Below are 20,982 nucleotides of genomic sequence, written 5' to 3' on the forward strand. Positions count from 1 at the left end.
CCTGTAATTGATGCAGTCTAAGAAGTTCAGATGAAGGCTTAGGAAGCCAGAGATTGTTCTTGCAGCTCACGTCAGAATGATTGAAAGGTCACCTTTGTGGCTGCGATGTTTGGATGCTTTGATATCCTCTATTCCTATCACCTTTCTTCTGTGCCCATTATAAATTATTCAGATGTATGATCTTTGAGCAAGTTGTTTGCCGAAGAAATGCCCATCTTAGCTGCAAAATCTAACTAGCAATACCGCAAGAAATGTCTCTGTAGTCACAATTAGCATAACCTAATCCAGTTCTTGTTTGCTTTTTTCTTTGTTCATGATCATGATTATTATTTTCTTTAACCATGGAATTATTGTGCTACTCTTGTATAGCATCCCGAGGATGTTGTACAAGTTCAAGTTCGTATATTCCTTTCTTTGGAAGAACAGCCTCATTGATCAGGTGGCCTACTTCATTTTGCAGGAGACTGATGATCTCACTCTTTGGTTCAGGATTTCTGACCTTTTTTCTTGGATCCTTTTTAAACTAGTATTACTAGATTCCTGCTTTCTCAAGAAGACCACCACCAAGGAGGAGGAGCACAAGGAGGAGGAGAAGGGGAAAGAGAATGAGAAAAAGAAACAGGAGGGGAAGGAAAAAGGAGAAGAATTAAGAGGAGAAGCAGCAGCAGAAGACCAGACGAAGAGGAGCAGGAAGAGGAGGTGAGCTTCTTGCCAATTTGATAAGCTGAAAGAGAAGTCATAAAAGTGATCAATTACTAATCTTTGAAATGGCATGATTACTAAGTCTTCAGGACATGCTAAATTTCGTTAGAACGTTATCAAGGATTATCATAGCAGCAAAAATAGAAACCAATTATTATCATAGTAAGGATGAACAATGCTGCCAGGATTGAGAATATAAGGTCGGTATGCGCAACCTAGCTTCGATATACACAAGGAATCACTAAAAACAACAACAAAAATCTGTCAATACATGGATTTCTGTACCAAAAGCTTGGATACTTTCATCCAAGCTGAGCTCCCTACTCCATTTTTGAATGTCCTAATCCCTCCCAGCCCTCTCTCCAGTATTTTAATCCGTGTCAGCATCTTCCATCTCCCCATGTCGACCACAATCAGCCATAGATGCAGAAGAATTTGACGCAGCAACAGCCTTTCCCTTGTAATCAGTGGCAGCAGGAACTGCATCTCCACAGTTCACCTTATGATCTGCCTTCTGCTGCTGCTGTAGATATTGCAGCTGGGCTTGCAGAAACTGGCAAAGAAATGAAAGAAAAAGAGGTTTCAACCACAAGACACTATGGAGATCCAGCATACAGAGAAGGCAAACAATAGAATGAAGCAATCAAACCAAAATGAGCATTACAATAGTATATGAGATTCATTCAGTGGATGCCAAAACACACGCAGCTGGTTGAGAATGAAGCCCTATTTATGTTCTAAATCAAAAAGTCTGTATGTGTATTTCTATTCCAACATGGAATCAATGTAGGGGCTTTCCAAAAAAAATGCATGAAAATCTTTTTTAAAGTCAATATATGCAATTTTGGTCATATCTATTAGTATGGGAATACAGTATCATATTTTGCAAGGTGTTATTGAATATAATACCAGTTATTGTGACTCGCAATACGACAAGACAACAATAGCTGTAGATTGTATTGGTATAAAATTTGTTACCTCAATCTGACTCTGAATAAGATTTTCCTGTGCCTTCAATAGTGAATGTTGCAGATCTGGATTGCCAGCTGAATTCTGATGGAAAGTAACACTGGAGTTAGGTGCCTGAGAAGGCATGGATGTCGAAGTGTATTGGCTTTGAAAGGGAGGTTGGTGCTGCTGCGGTTGTCCAGAAGCTGCTGCTTCACCAGTCGATTGCTTCTCCATTTGTGGAATATTCATCTGGGGCTGCAAAGCATAATCTGAAGACCTGAAAAAATAGATATGAGAATTACCTGATGAGCTATTCAACTTTTCACCCACTTAAAACAGCAATAGCAAGTATACCGAGGGAAAATTATACAGGGGGTGAGAATAGCCCACTGCTTTTATTAATGACTTAAGCTATAATAAGTCTCTAAATTCCAGTTGTAACAATACCAAAACAAAGCCAATTAACCATAGTCACTGCTCGGTGTTTAGAAACTGTTGACCCAGCTTGACTGACCCATTATTGAGGCCGGGTCAATGGTTACCAGTCCAACCACGGGTCGACAGTGGTTGGACTGGATCATTCCCCACTCTCCTTTAGGTTCACCTCTCCCTGTTATAAAGTCTTCATGGTTCCAGATCCTTCTCTCATGTTTCCAAATCCCTCAGTTCCAAGTCAAAAGAAAAAGAAGCAGAGAGGAGAAAAAGAGGAAGGAAGAAGAGAGGAGAAGAGGAAGAAAGAAGAAGAAAAGGGGGAAGAAGAGGGAGGATAAAAACCCTCTACCACAGATTCAGCAGCAAGGTGCTTCTCTGTCAGGGATCCAATGATGAGAGGCTCCCTTGCCATGAATCCTGCTACCGTGCACTTCTCTACCATGGATCCCATTCTCAAAATTAACCTTTCAGTAATTTTTATAATCTAAAATACTCCTATAAGTTTTGGTAATTTTATATGACTGAAAAAATCCTTAACAACTCTTTTCTTTTTGAGATCAACAAACAAGAACTGGAGAGAGATTTCCTGTCCCTCACCACATCTCCCCATGACGAGGTAGCGTATATCAATGAGGTTATGCGTGTGTAGGATTAACCAACAAGGACTTGCATGAGTCCTCAATGAAAAAGGGTCCAAACCGGAGAGTTTTTCCCCTCATTGCATCTCCCCACGGAAGGTGTATTGTATATCTTATTTTATAAGGTAAACACAGCATAGGAGCATTCTAGGAATATAATCCTAAAACAATTGCACTCAGGAAAACCTCTCCCCCGCTCCATGAATTCTCAACATAGACACAGTAAGTCCACTTTCAATGATACAAATGATTCTTTTTTCATTCCAGCCTCATGCTGAAGGCACTTGAGTTCCAACTCCCTGTATCTCTCTTTGGCTCTCACTCCAACTTTTGCCTCATGCTGTTGGGTAGTTCAAATGCTCTGGAAAACAAGTAAAATCACACTCTCACAAGAATGTGGTGATTAGATCTAGAAGGGCCTGAATGTCAAACAGAAAGCAAGGGACTGGGTGTTCTAAGAATTATATATTTGAAGTCTTATATTTTATAGTATGGTTACTGTTAATATCTGTTCTATTGGATGGGTTGCCCCTTCAAGTCCATAAGCCAACTTGGTCAATGGGCCAAATCAAGTTAAAAAAAAAATGGACTGATAAATTGAGTTGTTCTATGAATAGATGGGTCACCCAATTTTCTATCAAAAAATAAATTGAGCCGTGGCAAGATTCTCCAACTTGAACTATCATAAGTTGGAGACAGATGGATTCACTTTAACCTGACTTGAATTTATTTATCTTATTTACTTGATGCATCTACTATTTAGATGCGATCAATGATAGCCATCTTACACTTGCTTTGATTAGATTAGGTTGGACTAGCTCAAGTTTGAGTTCATTGTACCAAATTTAAGTTAGTGAATGCACGTTTGGTTGGTCAACCTTAGCTTTGTTCTTACATGGACCATTCATGTCCTTTTTAGCAGTGTAGAGGACTAATTTACATGTCCAGTTTTTCACGTTGTTATGGATTGGGTCACTCGGTTGAGCATGGTGATTTTATTGACTATAAATCAGACTATTTTATGTTCCACTTATTTTAACAGTCAGGCATCTCCACATGCATTATAATTAGTTCATACTAAATGCTTTCAAAAATAATGATTCTCACCAGACGACTGTGTTTGCTGGAGCAAATGACTTCTCGTATAATGAAGCAGCCAAGGCAGCAGCTCGAAGCCTTTTCTGGTGCTGGCTTATATTGTCACCCACCTCACAGCTGTCAGGGTCCTGAGTAGATGTGCCAGCCACTGCAGGTCCTGCATATATAAATAAACATTCATGTGTTCGCACAACAATGACCAAAGGCTAACTCTCATCTTGCTTTAAAAACATGCACAACAAGCAAAAGTATCCACAAACTCATACAAGCCAAAGTCAATCAACTTATTCTAGAAATTTTAAACGAAAGTGTGTTTATAGCCGTCTACAAAGACAAGGCTAGGACACTTCATACTTGATTCCAGAAATTACAGGAATCAGCTTGAGAGTACAGGCATATATTGTATGGGATGTCTTCTTCAACAGACTTTATAAAAGGTACATGGCAGTGGAACTCAATAGGTAAAGCTCTGCTATTTATTGATGGTATAGATTTCCTCCAAATTTGGGCTAAAAAAATCTAGAACTAGGAAACCTAACCTAAACAACTGAATGCCTATACATTTTAATCATAGCTGAAATCTACAGGGACTTCGATATGCAAGAAAAACTAGACAACAAACAGATGAAACAGACTAGCTACAATAATTTCTAGATATGCTAACAAAGATGGATTATAAAATTGGACAGAGTTGGCTGAAGACTATAATAATAAAAGACATGTAGAGATCATTGCTGTAGTGTGGTTTGACTAGTTCCCTATCCAAGCAGCAACATCATTGGACTGGATGGTGAGCAGAAGTTGTTCTGGGGGCAAAGGAAATGAGAAAACAAGCCAGTTCATTGAAAACTGCATGGTATTTCTGCCTATCTATTCTGATATTAAACCCGAACTCTTTCACTTCCATTCGACCTGCCTGTGTCTCAGCATATCCACCCTGCTGCTCTTGTCTTCAAACTACTCTCCTAAGTTATGCTTATCTTTACAACACTCATCTTAAATAAATAGAGCCCACCAAGTTATGTTATTGAAAGGAGAGAAACAAAAGATGTGCACCTTCCCAAATTGGGAGATAAATTTCTAATAAATTAAGAAAAATAATAAAAGCATTTGCTCAGATTTGGGAAGCACAGCCATCCACCTCTCACATGCATCACATGTGCCAGGTCTACTATTAAATAATGGAAAAAAATGGCCAACCTTTCCCTCATCCTACAAACTACAATTATACACCTCTCTCATTGCTTCCCACCTAAAAGATGTCACCACCTGACGCCTTCTGTGTGCGAAATTTTTGTACTTCTCAAGTTGAAGGTTTATCCATTTGGTGCATGGAAGCTAAACAATCATGGCTATTAAAGATAGGAGATCAGAAGTTTTACCAGTCTGACGAAATTCTGATGGAGCTCCCTGTTGGCGAGATCCAGCTGGCCTGTTTTCAGGAGGAACAACCAAGGCTCTGCATGTAGGGCAAGTATGCTGCCGCTCTAACCAAGATCTTAGGCAATGCACATGAAAAAGGTGTCCACAGACCAACCTCTTGGCTGTCACCATCTCCTCACGACATATTATGCATGTCGCATCACTTCTGTATTTGCGGTAAATTAAAGTTCTAACTGTTACAGTAGTAAAATAATAAAATTAGAAATTATAATGAAATTGAAGTGAAGGGTTTACGCATTAAGCTCCTCTGGTGTTGCATCTGGGAAGCGTTCATTCATATTCGATGTGATTTTGCGATAACGAATATAATCAGCAACACGGATTCTGAAATTGCGGAATGTCTCATAGAGCTCACGAATCAAGTGCAATGGGATACCATAGTTCCTGATATAAACACCCAACATACAATTAAAATAACCCTTCAAAAGAAAAAATCGCAAGATAGCATCTAGAAATGCAAACTAAATCAATTGCTTAAAGCTCCTTTAAAAAATAACTAAAAAAACAAAATGGTTAACAAAATTCGTACAAGCATTTGTGGGTTGTTTATGAAAATTACAAATGAAAAAAGAAAAGAAAAGAAAGATGATTTTCATAGGCATGAGTAAATTATTTGATAAAAAATAAAAAAAGTATCCATATATGCATTAACTCCAGGAAAAGCAGAAAAATTTCCTTATGCATAAATAATGAATTGAGTCAGATCAACTAGAATAGCATCAGCTAATGTTTTTGCAATTAATTAGGATATTTATAATGGAAGACAACAAAAAATGAGACTGACAAGAAAAAAAGCCAGGCCTTCCAAATTTGAATTGAGTGTGCCAGAAGTCTAGAACTACTTGTAATGAAGAGGAGCAGAAATTAATTTAGAAAACTTAATTGTTTATATGATGTTCTATAGTCTTTGCATTTCAATCATGTAACCAAGTCTGAATACATTAATCGCAAGAATGGAAAACATGTTTCTTTCTATCAGAGGCATATATAATATTGCAGCACACAGTCTATTTATGTCCAAACACTGAACCCAACGATAAAAGATACTTACAAGAAGATGACTAGGAAGAAGAATATATACAGAGACAGGTGAAGAAGGTCTCGAACAAGTTCCAGGTAAAAAGTATAGACAGCCTTCCTTTCCCACTGCCCTTCCATAAGCATGTCACTCACATAGAAAACATATTTGACAAACATTGACACAGTCGTTGTTGCTAGAATTGTATATCTGAAATAAAATAAACTACAATTAGCTATGCAATCCCAATAAAATAAAAGACTTTTAATTACAGTATCTAAAAAGTAAACTTTCCACAAGGTGATTGGCAAGGACAGAAAACATTTATCAATAAGTCCAGTAAGAGATATCGCACAGTACTTAAACCAGGCATCTCATCGTAAGTCCAAGCAAACACATCTTTGTATTCCCTTTAGAAAATTGACAATGCTTTCTTTTTCAGTGATGCCAAGGCTAGCTGATAGAAAGATAGGTTTTTCTTCTTCACCAAACAACTAAAATAAAAAAGGGTTGATTTGCTCCAACTTTTCTTCTATGAGCCGGGCCGGGCCTCGATTCAATTCAGAAAGATGAAGGGACAGAGATGACTAATTCCCCATCTCATTTGGAGCGGAAAACAAATCGACATCTCGATGTGATACAGCCCCTTCCATTTTCGTTGGGAAAGAGCATCATATAAAATACAAATATACGTCAAGTTCCACAATCCACAGAATAATAGAAGAAATTTAGCAACAATACCTCTGAATCAACTAATATCCATTTAACAGGTTAAAAAGCCAAGCTTTTGACAAAGGATCATCTTCAACTGATCATTTGGTCAATAAAGCATGAGATCAAGACAAACATAAGGCCAATTAAGAGGTCACACCAGCACAACAATTGGACAGTATAAATCCAAATAATTGTATGTGAAGTTACCATGAATGGAAATCATTTATCAACATAACCAACAAGCCATGTCCCATCAATCTGGTGATCGATTTCTACATCTTGTTCTACCAACACTCCTGTTACAGGACACTATTCAGCTTATGGTCATACAAACATTAAAATAATGAGATTCAATATTTCATCACTATGAACAATTTTAGTGAACTTCTATTTAAAGCACATTCTTCATCATAGAAGTATTCATTGTCACATCATCATGCCATAAAATACTCCAGTATATATTTTTGGAGTGTTGGTTGCACTCGACCCCCTCCATATTGGCTACATTCATGCATTTCTTAGAAGGACATACCATCTCAACAGACTGTCATCAATTTATCCTACTTTTTCCACTCTTCAACTTCCTCTAGTCCTCCCATCTCCATAATTATAATTTTAAGGCTTTCAAATATCATCTTGCTTCACTGTGGTTAACTAATCAGTCTCATCAATTAAGGTATTGAGTTTCACACAGGGGCAATAGCTAGAGAAATTAATGAACCCAATAAACTGCCTACACTATTGTGGCATTTAATATTCAAATATTAGAGAAGTTTGCCTCCGAACTATCCTCCCTTCACAACCACCCCATCTTCCAACTAATAAGCTACCTCACCATCCAATATCTCCCAGGGTGACTACATCCCTCTTATACGTCCTACCAACAGATTCCGTCTTCCATCCTATTTAAAATCCACATCTCCATAGGCTTTCCTTCATGCATATGCTTCCTCTCTCAAACTTCTAATCAAGATATCTCTACCAATGCTGAACCTATTCAAGTCCACGCAACAGAGGCCTCTACTCATCACCACTCGAATCCTAGATAAACAAAACATGATAAGAAATCATTAGAAGTTGCCTCCATTAATAGACAAACAAAAATTGATCCCCATCTTCAATAATAATAAATAATGAGATCTTCATTATCAAATGATCACTTCACAGGTTACTCTAGATATATTTATTTGCAATGAAAATAGAGATCAAGATGACCATTGTACTTGATAAAATTAGATAAACAACCCATACTTCTACTCAAACAACACACACCCTCTATCTTGTAAGAGAATCATCTGATTTTAAAACCTCAATCAATAAACAAAGAACCACCCTTCCTCCCAGAACAATCCAAATCCCTCAAAAACAAGCATTATTGCTAGGATGATGAGAACCATAAAGCAAACTAAAGACCATCAAAAGCCAACCTACCCTCCAGACAGCAAGAACTCTATTAATTGACTATCTTTGTCCTTCCTCTGGTTTTTATTTCACATGACTAGGATTTACCACATCTATCTTGATCTTTTCAATGATCTTGGATTCCAACCTCATGTCCCTTTTGTTAACAATATTCGAATGGAAAATTTGTCATTGTTCACTTTAGTTTCTGAGAACCATAGAACACTAGATTTAACCCAGTACAGGTGTTTGTGTGTATATGTGTATATCTTTTTATCCCTTATACTACACAGAAATTTTCAAGGTTAATTATCCATACATTTCAATGCATCTTAACACATGGAACCATGCTAAATGTCTATGAAACCTGCTCTCACAATCTTCATGTCTTAGACCCTAAGCTTATAATATTATCTTGCAAGGAGAAACCCAAGCCAAATGTCTACAAAACTAGGACTCTCACGTTCTTCATTCACAATTCTAAACCCCAAAGCTTACACAATTATTTTCTAACTCCCTTGGGTCTTTAAAAAAGGAGGACGAGGGGGACTCTTACATTCTTTGCTCACAAGTCTAAGCCCCAAAGCTTATACTATTATCTTGCAACTCCCTTGGGCCTTCAAAGGAGGAGGAGGAGCAGAAGTTAACACTCTCGATACTGAAAACCAACTAAGTGAATAATCAATCAACAAAGAACACATAGGCAAGTGAAATGCTAGACTATGCTATAAAATAGCTATTTATCTCAGATTAGGAAAACTGCATGTTGCATTATAGTTGGCAATATTATGAATGGCTTCCATTAATTGTTTCATATTGTCCTGAAATTGTCTGCAAGGACTACTGGTAAGTCAATTATAATATACCTTTTTTATTAGACTATCTAGTAGACCTTTTAAGTTCGATTTTCACCCTGAAAAATAAATATGATTAGCTTATTAAATGGATAAAGCTTGGGATGTCCATACAAACAGATTTACTGAGTCCTACAGAGAGATGACAAGCAGAAATAAATCAGCTAACAGTTGGAAAATTGCATTTACAGCACAACTAAGAAATACCAAGAAAATTGCATGAAGCTTTTGTGACAACAGCTAATAGGACTTGAATAGCTTACTCAAATGAAAAGAAGAGAGCAACTGATGCTTGTCGTGTCTGTATCAAGGACTTCAAAGAATTATACAAGAAAAGACAATCTAGAATGAGAAGAAACCCCATGAAAGATACTACGCGAATGTGAGACAGCATAGGTACAGATGGAGTCATCTCAATATATTCAACTCTCTTTTGAGCCAACCAGTGCAAGGCTTTGATCAATAGAAGAGCCGTTACCATTGCAAGAAAAGATACAGAAAAATCTTGCCGGAATATGGTGATAGCAAAAAGGATCTCCATAACCTCCCTCCACGATTGTTCATTCAACCTCTCAACTTCTGCCTCTCTAAGAGAACCAAGAAACAAACGCTTGACTAACTGCCACATTATACACATGATGACCAGACCCATGTTCAAAAGAAGCACAAAACAGATCTTTGAGGTGGAGAGATACACCATAGCTGGGTAAAATTGCCCTCTGCTGTTAAATGCATAATATATTGCTGTAATGGTGGCCAGGAAACTGAACCCAGCATATGTTTGGAGCCTCACCATTTCTGCAAAATCTGTTACCAAAAGAACCTTATCAGATAACTGACTATCTTCTTTTTCTTTTTGTTTGAGGAAACAAATAGCTAACAAATTTAATCCCTGAAGTTATGTCAATCAAACAATGCAAACCAAAACCATGGTCCTGTAATATATAAAAAAGTCATTACCCACTTACTAGGCGCATCAAACATTTTACATATTAAAATAGACACAAAAAACAAATTATATCTTATCTAAAAGAACAAGATTTGTTTTATGGGATCTCCCAACCCTTGTTCCAGTCATTGCCTGCACTCTTTCTTGTTAACATTCAAGTTTTGCTATGATCCAATTTGTCATGATCTAATTTCTTCAACAATGCAAGTGCTCATGCACCCTGATTAATTAAACTATCAATATAGAGCATGAAACTTCAATACCAAAATCACAATGTTGAGAATTTGACCACAACGATAAACACCAATATGATCAACATAATGCAAGCCTTGGTGGAACTAATCTTTAAAAAAAATTTAAATATTGTAACCAATTCAAAATAAGAAGACACACAACAAAGATATTTTAATATCAATGTAAAGTTAATTATGAAGACGAGTAAATATCCAAAAAAAAATCTCAAGAAATTCCCAGAACTCATCTTTTTCCTTCCTTCCAAACACCCAACACCCAAAATTCAATAATCCATCAGAAATCACTGGATTAACGACAACCCTATCCTTCGTAATCAAATATAATCAAAGTATGATGACCAGAAACACAAAACCCCAGATACTAAGAGAGAAAAAAATCACCCTCTCTACTAGGCACCTTAAACATTCACAATTTACGATAGCCGCAAGCAACAAATTATATCTTATCTAATGGAACAACATTTGTATTATGGGATCTTTCAATTTTAGCTCCAATTTGTCATGATTTAATAATAATCTGCACTTTCTTACCCATGACAACATGTCAACGTTATAGTTTTGTTTTTAACAAGAAAGACCGAAGAAAAGATCCGGAAAAAGAGGCATCTTCAAGGGAGGGACAAGAAGAAAGAGAGGAGATTGGAAAGGAGGGAGAAGAACTCACATCAATTGGTTGCCGAACCCTTAGAAGCCGCACCGGCCTGCCACCATCCACCGGGATCGAGCCGAGAGATAGGCCGCCAAGTGAAACCCTAGGTCAGATGAGAAAGCGAAGAGAAGACCTGGGAATTTTGGATCGCCCCACTTTCTCCGAAAAGAGCTGCGTGTCCGAACGAATCAAAAACTGACGCGTGTATCAAGCTAGCCGGAGAGAGTCCAGATATCACTAGTTGTCGTGCAACGTGGAAGGGCCGGTGATTAAACGGGGCATAAACCTCAATAAATCACCAGCGAGCAGACGTAGCAGATATTAACAGGTTTGGCAATGCTTAACCACTTAATTTGCTTGGTTCATTCCCTACTACTTATTTCAACAAAATAATCAGATTTAGATCTAAATTTTTAATTCAGTAGATCAGATTTAGATTGGCAAATTTTTGATCTATCTTATATTCAATTTAATCTACATCCGGTCCAATCCGACTATCATTCTTATAATATTATTTTTGTAATTTTTTTTCTTACTTCTATATTCAATATTTTCAAAAAAATATTATATTTTTATAGTTTATATATTGACATTCTATTAATATCTTATCAAATTATTATTTAAATATAAATGGATAGAGTTAAGCAAAACTATATGAGCCAACAAAACTCCATCACATGTAGGGGTTGTTTAGGGTAATCATTTTGTATTGCAGTAAGTTAGAGAGATGGATGCAGATGAAAATGGCTCAGAGCATTTGGTTATTTAGAGGTCGCGAGTCGTGGGAGGAGAGGTAGGTGGAGGCCATGAACGAGGAGAAAGGCGAGGGTTGAAGCTGAGAAAGATCGAGACCACGATGAATCAAGCCGCAAGTTGTATGCTAAATATGGCAAGCATTATAGGATCCATAGGATCTAAGATGACTTTCTTCCAAAATCGGCAACTCTATTACAGCGTCTGGTCTAAACCCCGTTCAAGGAAGCTCATGGATGCGGACATCCTCGGCCTTCTAGATTGTTCCCCGAGCCCCAAAGATACGGACGTTTCCAAATCCAACGGCTCAGATTCTCCCGAAGCTTCGCGAGCGTTAAGGGAGAAGCAAAAACCCTTTCGTTTATAAAACCTCATTCGGCCCTCGCCGGAAGCCGACTCCAGGGCAATAGGTGAGCCTCGTAGGGAGCTTTATCCGCCTAAGTCCCACGAAACACCAGCCCTCCAATTCGTCTTAAGGTATTCCTCTTTTCTCTTGTTTGAGTTCTCCGCCTCCGATTTCGCCTCCCGTGGCCTTGTTTTCCCCGAGGAATGCTGAGTGTTTAAGGGATTGCGGGTCTGGAATTAGTGCTAGGGTTAGGGCTTAAGGTTTGTTGCTTGGTTCGCGTTTCACTTAAAAGTTCGAATCTTTGATGATTTCGATTGGATTTCTGCCAATTTATATGTCAAAGTGATGGATTTCAGTGCGAGGGTAGCTCCATTTTAACGTTTAAAAGCTTGAGTCAGTCTCCGATTTCTGGCAATTAGATGTAAAAAGATGCGGTTTTGTGAAAGTAGCTTTGCTGGAATTAGAAGAAACTGGGGAATAAAATGGGTAGCGCGTAACTTGTGCGTGCTATTCTTATCCACTGTTCATGAGTTAGTTAATAAAAACAAGTCATGTTAGTGTTGTTCCAATTTTTTATCAGAAAAAAAAACCGATTATGAGAGCTGATGAAGCTGCAACAAAACGAATGCATATGAGAAGGTTGGAATATACCCAATCTTTTGTGATTGCTATTTAGCCTGGAAAAGCAGTATATCACTATTTTTCACAGTTATAATAAACACAGTTCTGCTATTGGGCAGTAAAACAACTTCTTGTCTGGAGAATTAGGATTTTTTTAAAAAAAAATATTCGCTTGTCAGGACTTGTAAATGTGGAGTAAGGAAAGCTTCATCCATGTGGGTGATTTTTGGGAAGCTCACTGTCCAATGGAAGTGAAAAATAGAAAATAACTATTGAAATATGGGAAATAATTTGACTGATCACTTGAGATGACAAGCTTGCAAGGTTTTAGATTATTTCCTGTGAATGGTACATCTCAGATGCATAATGCCTTTTTTTCCTCAAAATAAATTTTGTTCTATTATTGGACAGTTTCTTATTTTTTCCATGGCAGACATAGTGTTTTTGTAGTTGAGCCTGTTTAGATCAAAAGATGAACACTTTGAATTTTTCTTGTTTTAGTGAATGCTTTAAATGGTTTCATGGTAATTAAATCATGCAATTGCAGCTAAAACCTGATACGTATTCTCAGGGTCCATATGTGCAAATATGTAAACTTTTCTCAATTTCTAAATTGGACGTGTCTGTTATCTTGTTTGAAGTTCTCTTAATAGTGTCTTGGATTTTGTGTTTGTTATCTTGTTTTAAGTTGTCATATGAACTGCTTTTTTTTTGCTTTTTAAACAATTCCACTTCATCTGTATCCCTTCTGCATTGCTTGGTTATAATCCACGGTTATAATCTTCTATATGGAATGGTTCGTGCTTTTATGACTTGTGTGTAAATGACTGTCTTTGGGAGTCTTCCGCTAAATTTCTTTTATAATTTTGACAGTAAATGGTGTCAGCTTTCAGCACCATGTCTTTTGCTTCTCCTAGCGGCCTTGCAATGGAAAACAAGCTTTCGGCTTCTACTAAAAAGCTTTCCCAATTTTCTTCTCTTGCTTCTATATCATCTACTTCCATCAGTGGCAGGAGGCAGAATGTGCGCCTACAGAAAAGATGTAACTCAAAAATCAGTGCGATGGCCAAGGAATTGTACTTTAACAAGGATGGATCAGCAATTAAAAAGCTGCAAGTTGGTTTCATGAAGCATATCTGTTTGCAATTTTGGTCTGACTGATGGTGTTTTATGATAGTTGCTTTTTGCTAAGCCACCTTTTCCTTCCCTATCATTTCAGACTGGCGTAAACAAGCTTGCAGATCTTGTTGGTGTTACTCTTGGTCCAAAAGGCAGAAATGTTGTTCTGGAGAGCAAATATGGATCCCCTAAAATTGTCAATGATGGGGTTACAGTGGCCAAAGAGGTATGTAACTGTCATGTATTTAAACTGCCTTTGTTGAGATTACTCCATATTTCAGCTTAAGTGCTCAAACTTTAAACAGGTCATTCTCATTAATTTTAGGTTGCCTACATAATTCCTTGTTAGTTCTTTCAACTTTCAACCAATCCAAGGGTGCATTCCTTTATCCAATGAACCATGAACAGTTGTTTGACCTTCTAATTTAGCTTTGTGAAAAATTCTGGTGTTTTACACCATATTCATGTGACTAAACCATCTAAGTTACACTTAAAAGAAATTTTGCCATCTGTCTTGTAAAACAATCAAGTTTCTCTTTCTTTTTGCTTGGTAGTTTATGCTTTGTTTCTTCTGTTTCTCATTTTTAGACAGTGTGTTTCAAACCATTGTCCCTTATAGCAATAAAGCATCCTGTTCTTAAATGTGCATTGTGACCATAATAATTTGTAGGTTGAGCTAGAGGACCCTGTTGAGAATATTGGTGCAAAGCTGGTAAGGCAAGCTGCTGCAAAGACTAATGACTTAGCTGGAGATGGAACGACTACTTCTGTTGTTCTTGCTCAAGGTTTGATTGCTGAAGGTGTTAAGGTACACTATCCCAAATCTGAATTCCTAATTACTTGATTGGTGTAGATGAATTTTTGTTCTGATAAACTGAATATCTGTAATTTGTCTAGGTGGTTGCAGCAGGTGCCAACCCAGTTCAGATTACTCGAGGCATTGAGAAAACTGCTAAAGCACTGGTGTCGGAACTCAAGAATATGTCTAAGGAGGTAAAGTGAGAATTTTACCAGGTTCTGTCATTATAGATGCTAACTCCAGCAATCTTTTTAAATCCAATAGTATCAAGTTTTAATCTAGGTTCAAGTTCAGTAATTTTTTTGGTTCTCGGTGGCTTGAAGTGCTCCTGTTTTTGATGTGTTTCATCATATGCTGCAGGTTGAAGACAGTGAACTTGCAGATGTAGCTGCAGTTAGTGCTGGAAACAACTATGAAATAGGAAACATGATAGCTGAGGCTATGAGCAAGGTGGGTAGGAAGGGGGTGGTTACACTTGAAGAAGGAAAAAGTGCAGAGAACAGCCTTTATGTGGTGGAGGGAATGCAATTTGATCGTGGTTATATTTCCCCCTACTTTGTAACTGACAGTGAAAAAATGTCAGTTGAATATGAGAATTGCAAGGTTTGAACTTGACTGCGGAGCATTTTTGTATTTTGATATGATTTTCATTTGGTGTAATCTGTGGCTCGCATATATCTGAGTTTTTATTATGTGCTCTTGTATTTTCAGTTGCTTCTTGTTGACAAGAAAATTACAAATGCAAGAGATCTTATCAATGTTTTGGAAGATTCCATAAGAGGCGGTTATTCTATATTGATAATTGCGGAAGACATTGAACAGGAAGCACTTGCAACTCTTGTTGTGAACAAGCTTAGAGGGGCATTGAAGATTGCTGCACTCAAAGCCCCTGGATTTGGAGAGCGCAAAAGTCAATACCTTGATGACATTGCGATACTGACTGGAGGTTAATATGTTTTTCAGTGTTCACAGGCATTCTTTATTGAGATATGCTCCTGCTGCATCCTAGCATCATTATACCTATCCGTTTATCCTGATATTCTGACAGGAGGTTGTTGGATGCAGCTACTGTAATAAGAGATGAAGTTGGGCTAACACTGGATAAAGCTGACAAAGAAGTCTTGGGTACTGCTGCAAAGGTTGTACTAACCAAAGACTCAACCACCATAGTTGGTGATGGGAGCACACAGGAAGCAGTAAATAAAAGAGTTGCACAGATTCGTAATCTGATTGAGGTTTGATTATTGTGTATAGAAGATGATCTTTCATTTACTTTTGGGCTAACATTTGCTATGATTTTAAAGCCAATATTGATATTGTTTTCATCTCATTTGTCAGGCTGCTGAACAAGAATATGAAAAGGAAAAGCTTAATGAGAGGATAGCAAAACTCTCTGGTGGTGTTGCTGTCATTCAGGTACATTGAATAGATAATCTCGGTAATCGCGGTTGCTAAGATTTTTTTCCTTTTTCTTTATATGCAGTGTATTTGTATGTGCTATGATTAATGTGTAGGTTGGAGCACAAACAGAAACAGAACTGAAAGAGAAGAAATTGAGAGTTGAAGATGCTCTCAATGCTACAAAGGTATATTTTGTTGGTGGCTGAACCAGTTTTCAAATTGGCCTAAATGTTGACGACACCATTATCTATTGAGGCCTATGCTCTTTATGCTTTTGTGCTCAGGCTGCTGTTGAGGAAGGAATTGTTGTTGGTGGTGGCTGTACTCTTTTGAGGCTTGCAGCAAGGGTTGATGCCATCAAGGAGACTCTCGAGAATGACGAGCAAAAGGTTAATAATGTGAATAATATTTGCTTCTCTGCCAGATCAAACACTTACAGTACATGGGCAACTGTTTTCCTGTTCTCAACAAAGAAATAAAAGCAAATGCTGATGCATGTTCAAATTGATTGTGAGTGCTACGTTGCTTGTCTTGATGTCATTGCAGGTTGGGGCGGATATAGTGAAGAGGGCTTTGAGCTATCCGCTGAAATTGATTGCTAAAAATGCTGGTGTCAATGGAAGTGTGGTCATTGAGAAGGTGCAGGCTCATTGAAATTCATGCACAGAATCATTTAGTTCGCTGCTTGTGGGGATCATCTTGACTGTTTTTGTTGTGTCAGGTGCTTGCTAGTGATAACCCTAAATATGGTTACAATGCTGCAACTGGAAAATATGAGGATTTGATGGCTGTGGGTATTATTGACCCAACTAAGGTTTGTCATCCTTCTTGAACTCTTTGCTTTTGTTATCTTATTACAGCTAGTTGTGCAACTTAGTTGCAAGTGGACTTCTGTACTTGGTTCTGTTAGGTGAAACAGATTGATCACTCATCTGTTCGCATCTGAAAAATTATGTAGGATTCTTGATTTCAACTCTACAATAGGTATCATCAGTGACTAATTGGGCTTTATCTGGTGTTACATGGGATTGATCCCCTATCTTAATAGTCCTCTTGGAAGTTACTATTTTCTTTGTTAGGTTATAAATGAATGCGATTTATTTTGATTTCAACGTTAGTTAGAAACATCATCAATGTATGTTAATTTAAAACGAAAGTGTTGAAACCTGCTTTATGACCTCTGAAAAGTGCAGAATTTATAACCCATGACAGATGGCAGTATAATGTGAAACCATATGATAAAATTTTTAATTTCTATAATTCATAATTTACTTTTTCTAGTAAAGGGAGGAGATTACGTCCTACACAGCCATAGGTGGCATTGAACCTGGGTCATTAGGTACCACAGCCCAAGGACTTCGCCAACTGCACTAGTTGGCATACACATTTCTATGATTAAAACCCAATATTGGATAGTGTTTGAGTTTACCAAAATTCACTGTTTCTTTATCAAATAATGTCTTGTATCAATCAGAATGCTGATAATAAGGAGGGTCGAGTAGATTATATAAAACATTCAAGAAATGAGAATGTCAAGCTGAATGCTTGTTAAGGCTGGCAAGGAATGGAGGTGAAAGTGAGGACACCAGGGGACTGTTCGATTGACTAGTTTTAACTAAAATAGATCTAGATAAACAGATTTACATGTTTTATATTTGTTTACCAGAAAACTCAGGCAATGAAACAAGTCCTAGAGGAAGGAAGCATTAGCGTTGCACCAGCTTAGCTGTTGTGGTTAGATAAGACTTGTGAAGGTACAACATGGCTGGGGATTGGCTTCAAATTATTGTCAAAGGGTCAGGATAAAGGAGGAAGATATGAATTGTGACAAGGAATCAAGGATTTGGTCTCTAACAGCTTGCAGCTTATAAATTGATGCTAGTTAGTTGCGAATATACTTGTTCGAGCATATGAGTAGTCATTATTTGGGTTGTTATGCATTCAGGTTGCTGAGAGAGTTTCATGAAGGTATGATGTTCTTCTCATTTTTTTCTCATCGTGTTTCATAAGTTATATCGTCTGAGTGTTTGATGGCTAGTTAGTAATCATGTGATCCTGTTAAATAACATGGAATAGAGATATCGTCATGGAAAAGGTTTGATCTTTATAATCTAGTCTCGTCTATAGTTGCTTGACTTGTATGGCTCTTAAGAAATGGCAACTGCTCTGCCACAGATATTGAACTTACCTCTCTTTAAAAACAGGTGGTGAGATGCTGTTTGGAGCATGCAGCTTCAGTCGCCAAGACCTTCCTCACCTCGGATGTTGTGGTTGTTGACATCAAGGAGCCTGAGCCTGTGCCTGCAGGAAACCCAATGGATAATTCAGGTACTAGCCTATTCAACATGAAGATCTCTCTCTCTCTCTCATGCACGCACAGACATGCACCAGAGTTTCCCTCCATGTTTGATGCCAGCTTGCTGATCTGATGTCTTTTTTTATAAAATCTTGTTTGTGGCCAGGGTATGGGTACTGATTAAGATTGGGATGGTGATTAAGAAGCAGAGGAGGATCCTTTATGCTGGAGTTGCAAATTTTGGAGCTCTTTCATTTTATAAATTTAATTCAAATTGTTTTACACTGGAACTGGATCAGTGATGTGAGGTTAGTGACATGGTTATCATCGTAGCAGCTTGATGCTTAGAAATAATTTGTGCTGTCATTTAAAAAGGCTTCCCTGGATATCGAGAATTAACTTGTAGCAAACAATCTGAAGCAGCATTTCCTGGGGAAGACTGTTCAACTTTTGGTAAATTGGAATGAAGCTATGATGCCCAATTAAAAAACTCTGGCTTAACAGATTTGGGCATTACAATTATATTCAGGGCCTAACACTTTTTGATTGTGAGGTTATACTTAAGTAGTTTAGGGGTTAAAACTCAACTGTTTAGTTGGCATCACTCAAATTTGGACTTGTTGGATTGGTTTCAGGCCTGCAAGTGGGACTTGTCAGTTATGCTGACCTGGTTAGGCCCCTTGCTAGACCCTTGAGTTGGATTTGGGTTTAGAAGATGATCTTATTAAAAAAAATTAGATCGAGTCCGACAGGTCCTGATCTAACTTGTCTATAGATGGGTTTGAAGCAGTTGTGTTGGATGTTGGATAGCTCTTGGTTAAGGCATGAGTATTCAATTATCCATTCAAACACCTGTTAAAGTTAGCCAGTCAATGCTACTTACCAGGGTGAAGTACTTTATTCTAAGGTTATCCACTGCCCCTCTCTTCACCTATTGGAACTCCCTCTGTTCGCCACCTCCCTGAGCTTGCCGTGGTCGGCGGTCGGTTTTTTTGTGAACTTTTCGCGACAAATCTATTCTCCTTTCCAGCAAGGCTGAGCTCATCTGCGTTCCTCCAGTGACATCCTGGCCTCAACAAAAAATGATCAGCTTTTGTTGTTGGAGCAAAAGCTTATAGAGGAACATCATTGCCTCAAGAATAGGAAAAAGGAATATAATTTTTGAATGGATAATGGAAACAAATCAAAAAGAGAATAATTTTTAATATTATTATGATCAATATGTCAATATGTCGCCATTACTTCTAATCTTAATTGACCAACAAATATTAAAACAACTCGAAATAGCAAAATTTTCAAAAATTTATATCTACCAGTCAACTTATATATTATATCTCAGTTGATATCGGACTCTCTAAGTTTGCTGATGTAGGAAATTCCTAAAACAGCAATGGATAGCTTTGATTGACGATAAATAATAGGAAAAAATGGAACTAGAGTTTGATCTATTGAATGCCTTAACTGGGTTTGCTTTGTCTCATTATAAGCTTTCTATCATGTCCTGGATTACCAAAATCCTATGATTTGAAAGTTATGCCCTTATTCTGAAGCTTGCACGCTTTAGTCCCCAACACCGAGCCTACATACAATTTGGTATGATCCAACTTCTCTAACCTAAAGCCCCTTATTCTGTATCATTTTTCAACTGAACAATTTTTTTTTTTGAGTCATTTTGGTATGAACTCCTGTTCTATATCACTTTATAACTTGGTATGAACTCGGCACCGCCAGTACTTCACATATTATCAGCAATCTTTGCATCAAACCCACCATTTTGCTATCTTTGTGGAACATTTGCTTCATGTTTTCCATGGTTTCTCTTCGTACTCTGCGCCCACTTCAGCTGTAAATATGCAATTACTTGGATTCTTTATGTCTGCACTCATGTCCAGTTTCTACGACAAGGATGAGAAGTGGAAGCAAGCCCGTATGATTTGGGGCTCCTTCAGAGCCAAACGGCGAGGATGTTGGGTCTCTTGGTCACGACCGGCTAAAGCTAAAAGTTTTATTAAAGAGCATATCCACGGGGTAGAACCTCCTCATAGAATATAGGATAGGGGAAGGAAGCTTATTAACGAGAGATCTTCTCTGATGCACACCACACTTGTTTTGTAAGAGGGCAGTCTATTAGAATATGGAAAATATCTTCTAATTTCCACAAACATCACAAAAAGCATTGTTCATAGGAAGCCGACCCTGCTGCAACAAGTATCTGAACCTAGGGAGAAGAAGCAGGCAATTTCCAAACAAAACAGAAGTTCTTGTTGACACCATCATCTTCTATCATGATATCATTGTAAATGTTCCGGATTTTAACTGATTGATATTCATTTTTGAACCAAACCAGAGTATCCGCAGTATCACTCTTTAAGATTGGAATTGAAACAATAGTTGCAGCTAAATCAGAGCCGAACACATCGTTCAATACTGGCACATTCTAGGAAGTGTGATTTGTTAAAAGATTGGTTAGAGTTTTACCTTCCAGATTATGATTGGAGTTCAGCAAATTGGGAGGTAAATTTGAGGGTATCTTGCTAAACCAAG

General features: G+C 37.7%; 2 protein-coding genes across 5 annotated transcripts; one reads left to right on the plus strand and one right to left on the minus strand.

Moving 5' to 3' along the window:
- Positions 1-831: 831 nt before the first annotated feature.
- Positions 832-11,367, minus strand: LOC103716829 (ERAD-associated E3 ubiquitin-protein ligase HRD1B-like). Of its 3 annotated transcripts, XM_008805005.6 has the most exons (8): positions 11,119-11,367; positions 9,515-10,058; positions 6,316-6,492; positions 5,499-5,648; positions 5,204-5,409; positions 3,831-3,978; positions 1,681-1,930; positions 832-1,255 (listed from the first exon to the last, which is right to left on the minus strand). In XM_008805005.6, the coding sequence occupies exons 2-8, from the start codon at positions 10,045-10,047 to the stop codon at positions 1,073-1,075; spliced, it is 1,647 nt and encodes a 548-aa protein (XP_008803227.3). In that variant the 5' UTR covers positions 10,048-10,058; positions 11,119-11,367; the 3' UTR covers positions 832-1,072. The 3 variants fall into 3 exon arrangements, with proteins under 3 accessions (XP_008803227.3, XP_088561597.2, XP_088561596.2); XM_088705471.2 differs by lacking the exon at positions 9,515-10,058 and having other exon boundaries at positions 11,119-11,226; XM_088705470.2 differs by lacking the exon at positions 11,119-11,367 and having other exon boundaries at positions 9,730-9,868.
- Positions 11,368-12,094: 727 nt separating this feature from the next.
- Positions 12,095-18,960, plus strand: LOC103716830 (ruBisCO large subunit-binding protein subunit beta, chloroplastic-like). 2 transcript variants are annotated; one of them, XR_015969290.2, is made up of 16 exons: positions 12,213-12,333; positions 13,697-13,939; positions 14,043-14,168; positions 14,613-14,750; positions 14,840-14,935; positions 15,102-15,344; positions 15,453-15,687; positions 15,807-15,976; positions 16,080-16,157; positions 16,256-16,327; positions 16,427-16,531; positions 16,689-16,781; positions 16,864-16,956; positions 17,809-18,110; positions 18,347-18,470; positions 18,605-18,960. XR_015969290.2 is itself a non-coding variant. In XM_008805006.4 (15 exons), the coding sequence occupies exons 2-15, from the start codon at positions 13,700-13,702 to the stop codon at positions 18,616-18,618; spliced, it is 1,827 nt and encodes a 608-aa protein (XP_008803228.2). In that variant the 5' UTR covers positions 12,095-12,333; positions 13,697-13,699; the 3' UTR covers positions 18,619-18,960. The 2 variants fall into 2 exon arrangements, 1 of the variants encoding a protein (XP_008803228.2); XM_008805006.4 differs by lacking the exon at positions 17,809-18,110 and having other exon boundaries at positions 12,095-12,333.
- Positions 18,961-20,982: the final 2,022 nt, after the last annotated feature.

Source organism: Phoenix dactylifera, chromosome 10, assembly GCF_051530095.1.
Source record: "Phoenix dactylifera cultivar Ajwa chromosome 10, Ajwa_hap1_PhDact_Kaust_v1.1, whole genome shotgun sequence".
NCBI lineage: Eukaryota > Viridiplantae > Streptophyta > Magnoliopsida > Arecales > Arecaceae > Phoenix > Phoenix dactylifera.

What these genes read in the sequence shown, in the direction of transcription:
- LOC103716829 (XM_008805005.6), bottom strand. Translation starts at nt 10,047, where the DNA reads ATGGTGAGGCTCCAAACATATGCTGGGTTCAGTTTCCTGGCCACCATT. An exon ending in CCAGCAAACACAGTCGTCTG is followed by an intron (nt 1,931 to 3,830) that starts GTGAGAATCATT and finishes CTATTTTTTCAG; the next exon opens with GTCTTCAGATTATGCTTTGC. An exon ending in TTATTCAGAGTCAGATTGAG is followed by an intron (nt 1,256 to 1,680) that starts GTAACAAATTTT and finishes TTTCTTTGCCAG; the next exon opens with TTTCTGCAAGCCCAGCTGCA.
- LOC103716830 (XM_008805006.4), top strand. Translation starts at nt 13,700, where the DNA reads ATGGTGTCAGCTTTCAGCACCATGTCTTTTGCTTCTCCTAGCGGCCTT. An exon ending in TGATTGCTGAAGGTGTTAAG is followed by an intron (nt 14,751 to 14,839) that starts GTACACTATCCC and finishes TAATTTGTCTAG; the next exon opens with GTGGTTGCAGCAGGTGCCAA. An exon ending in TCAAGAATATGTCTAAGGAG is followed by an intron (nt 14,936 to 15,101) that starts GTAAAGTGAGAA and finishes CATATGCTGCAG; the next exon opens with GTTGAAGACAGTGAACTTGC.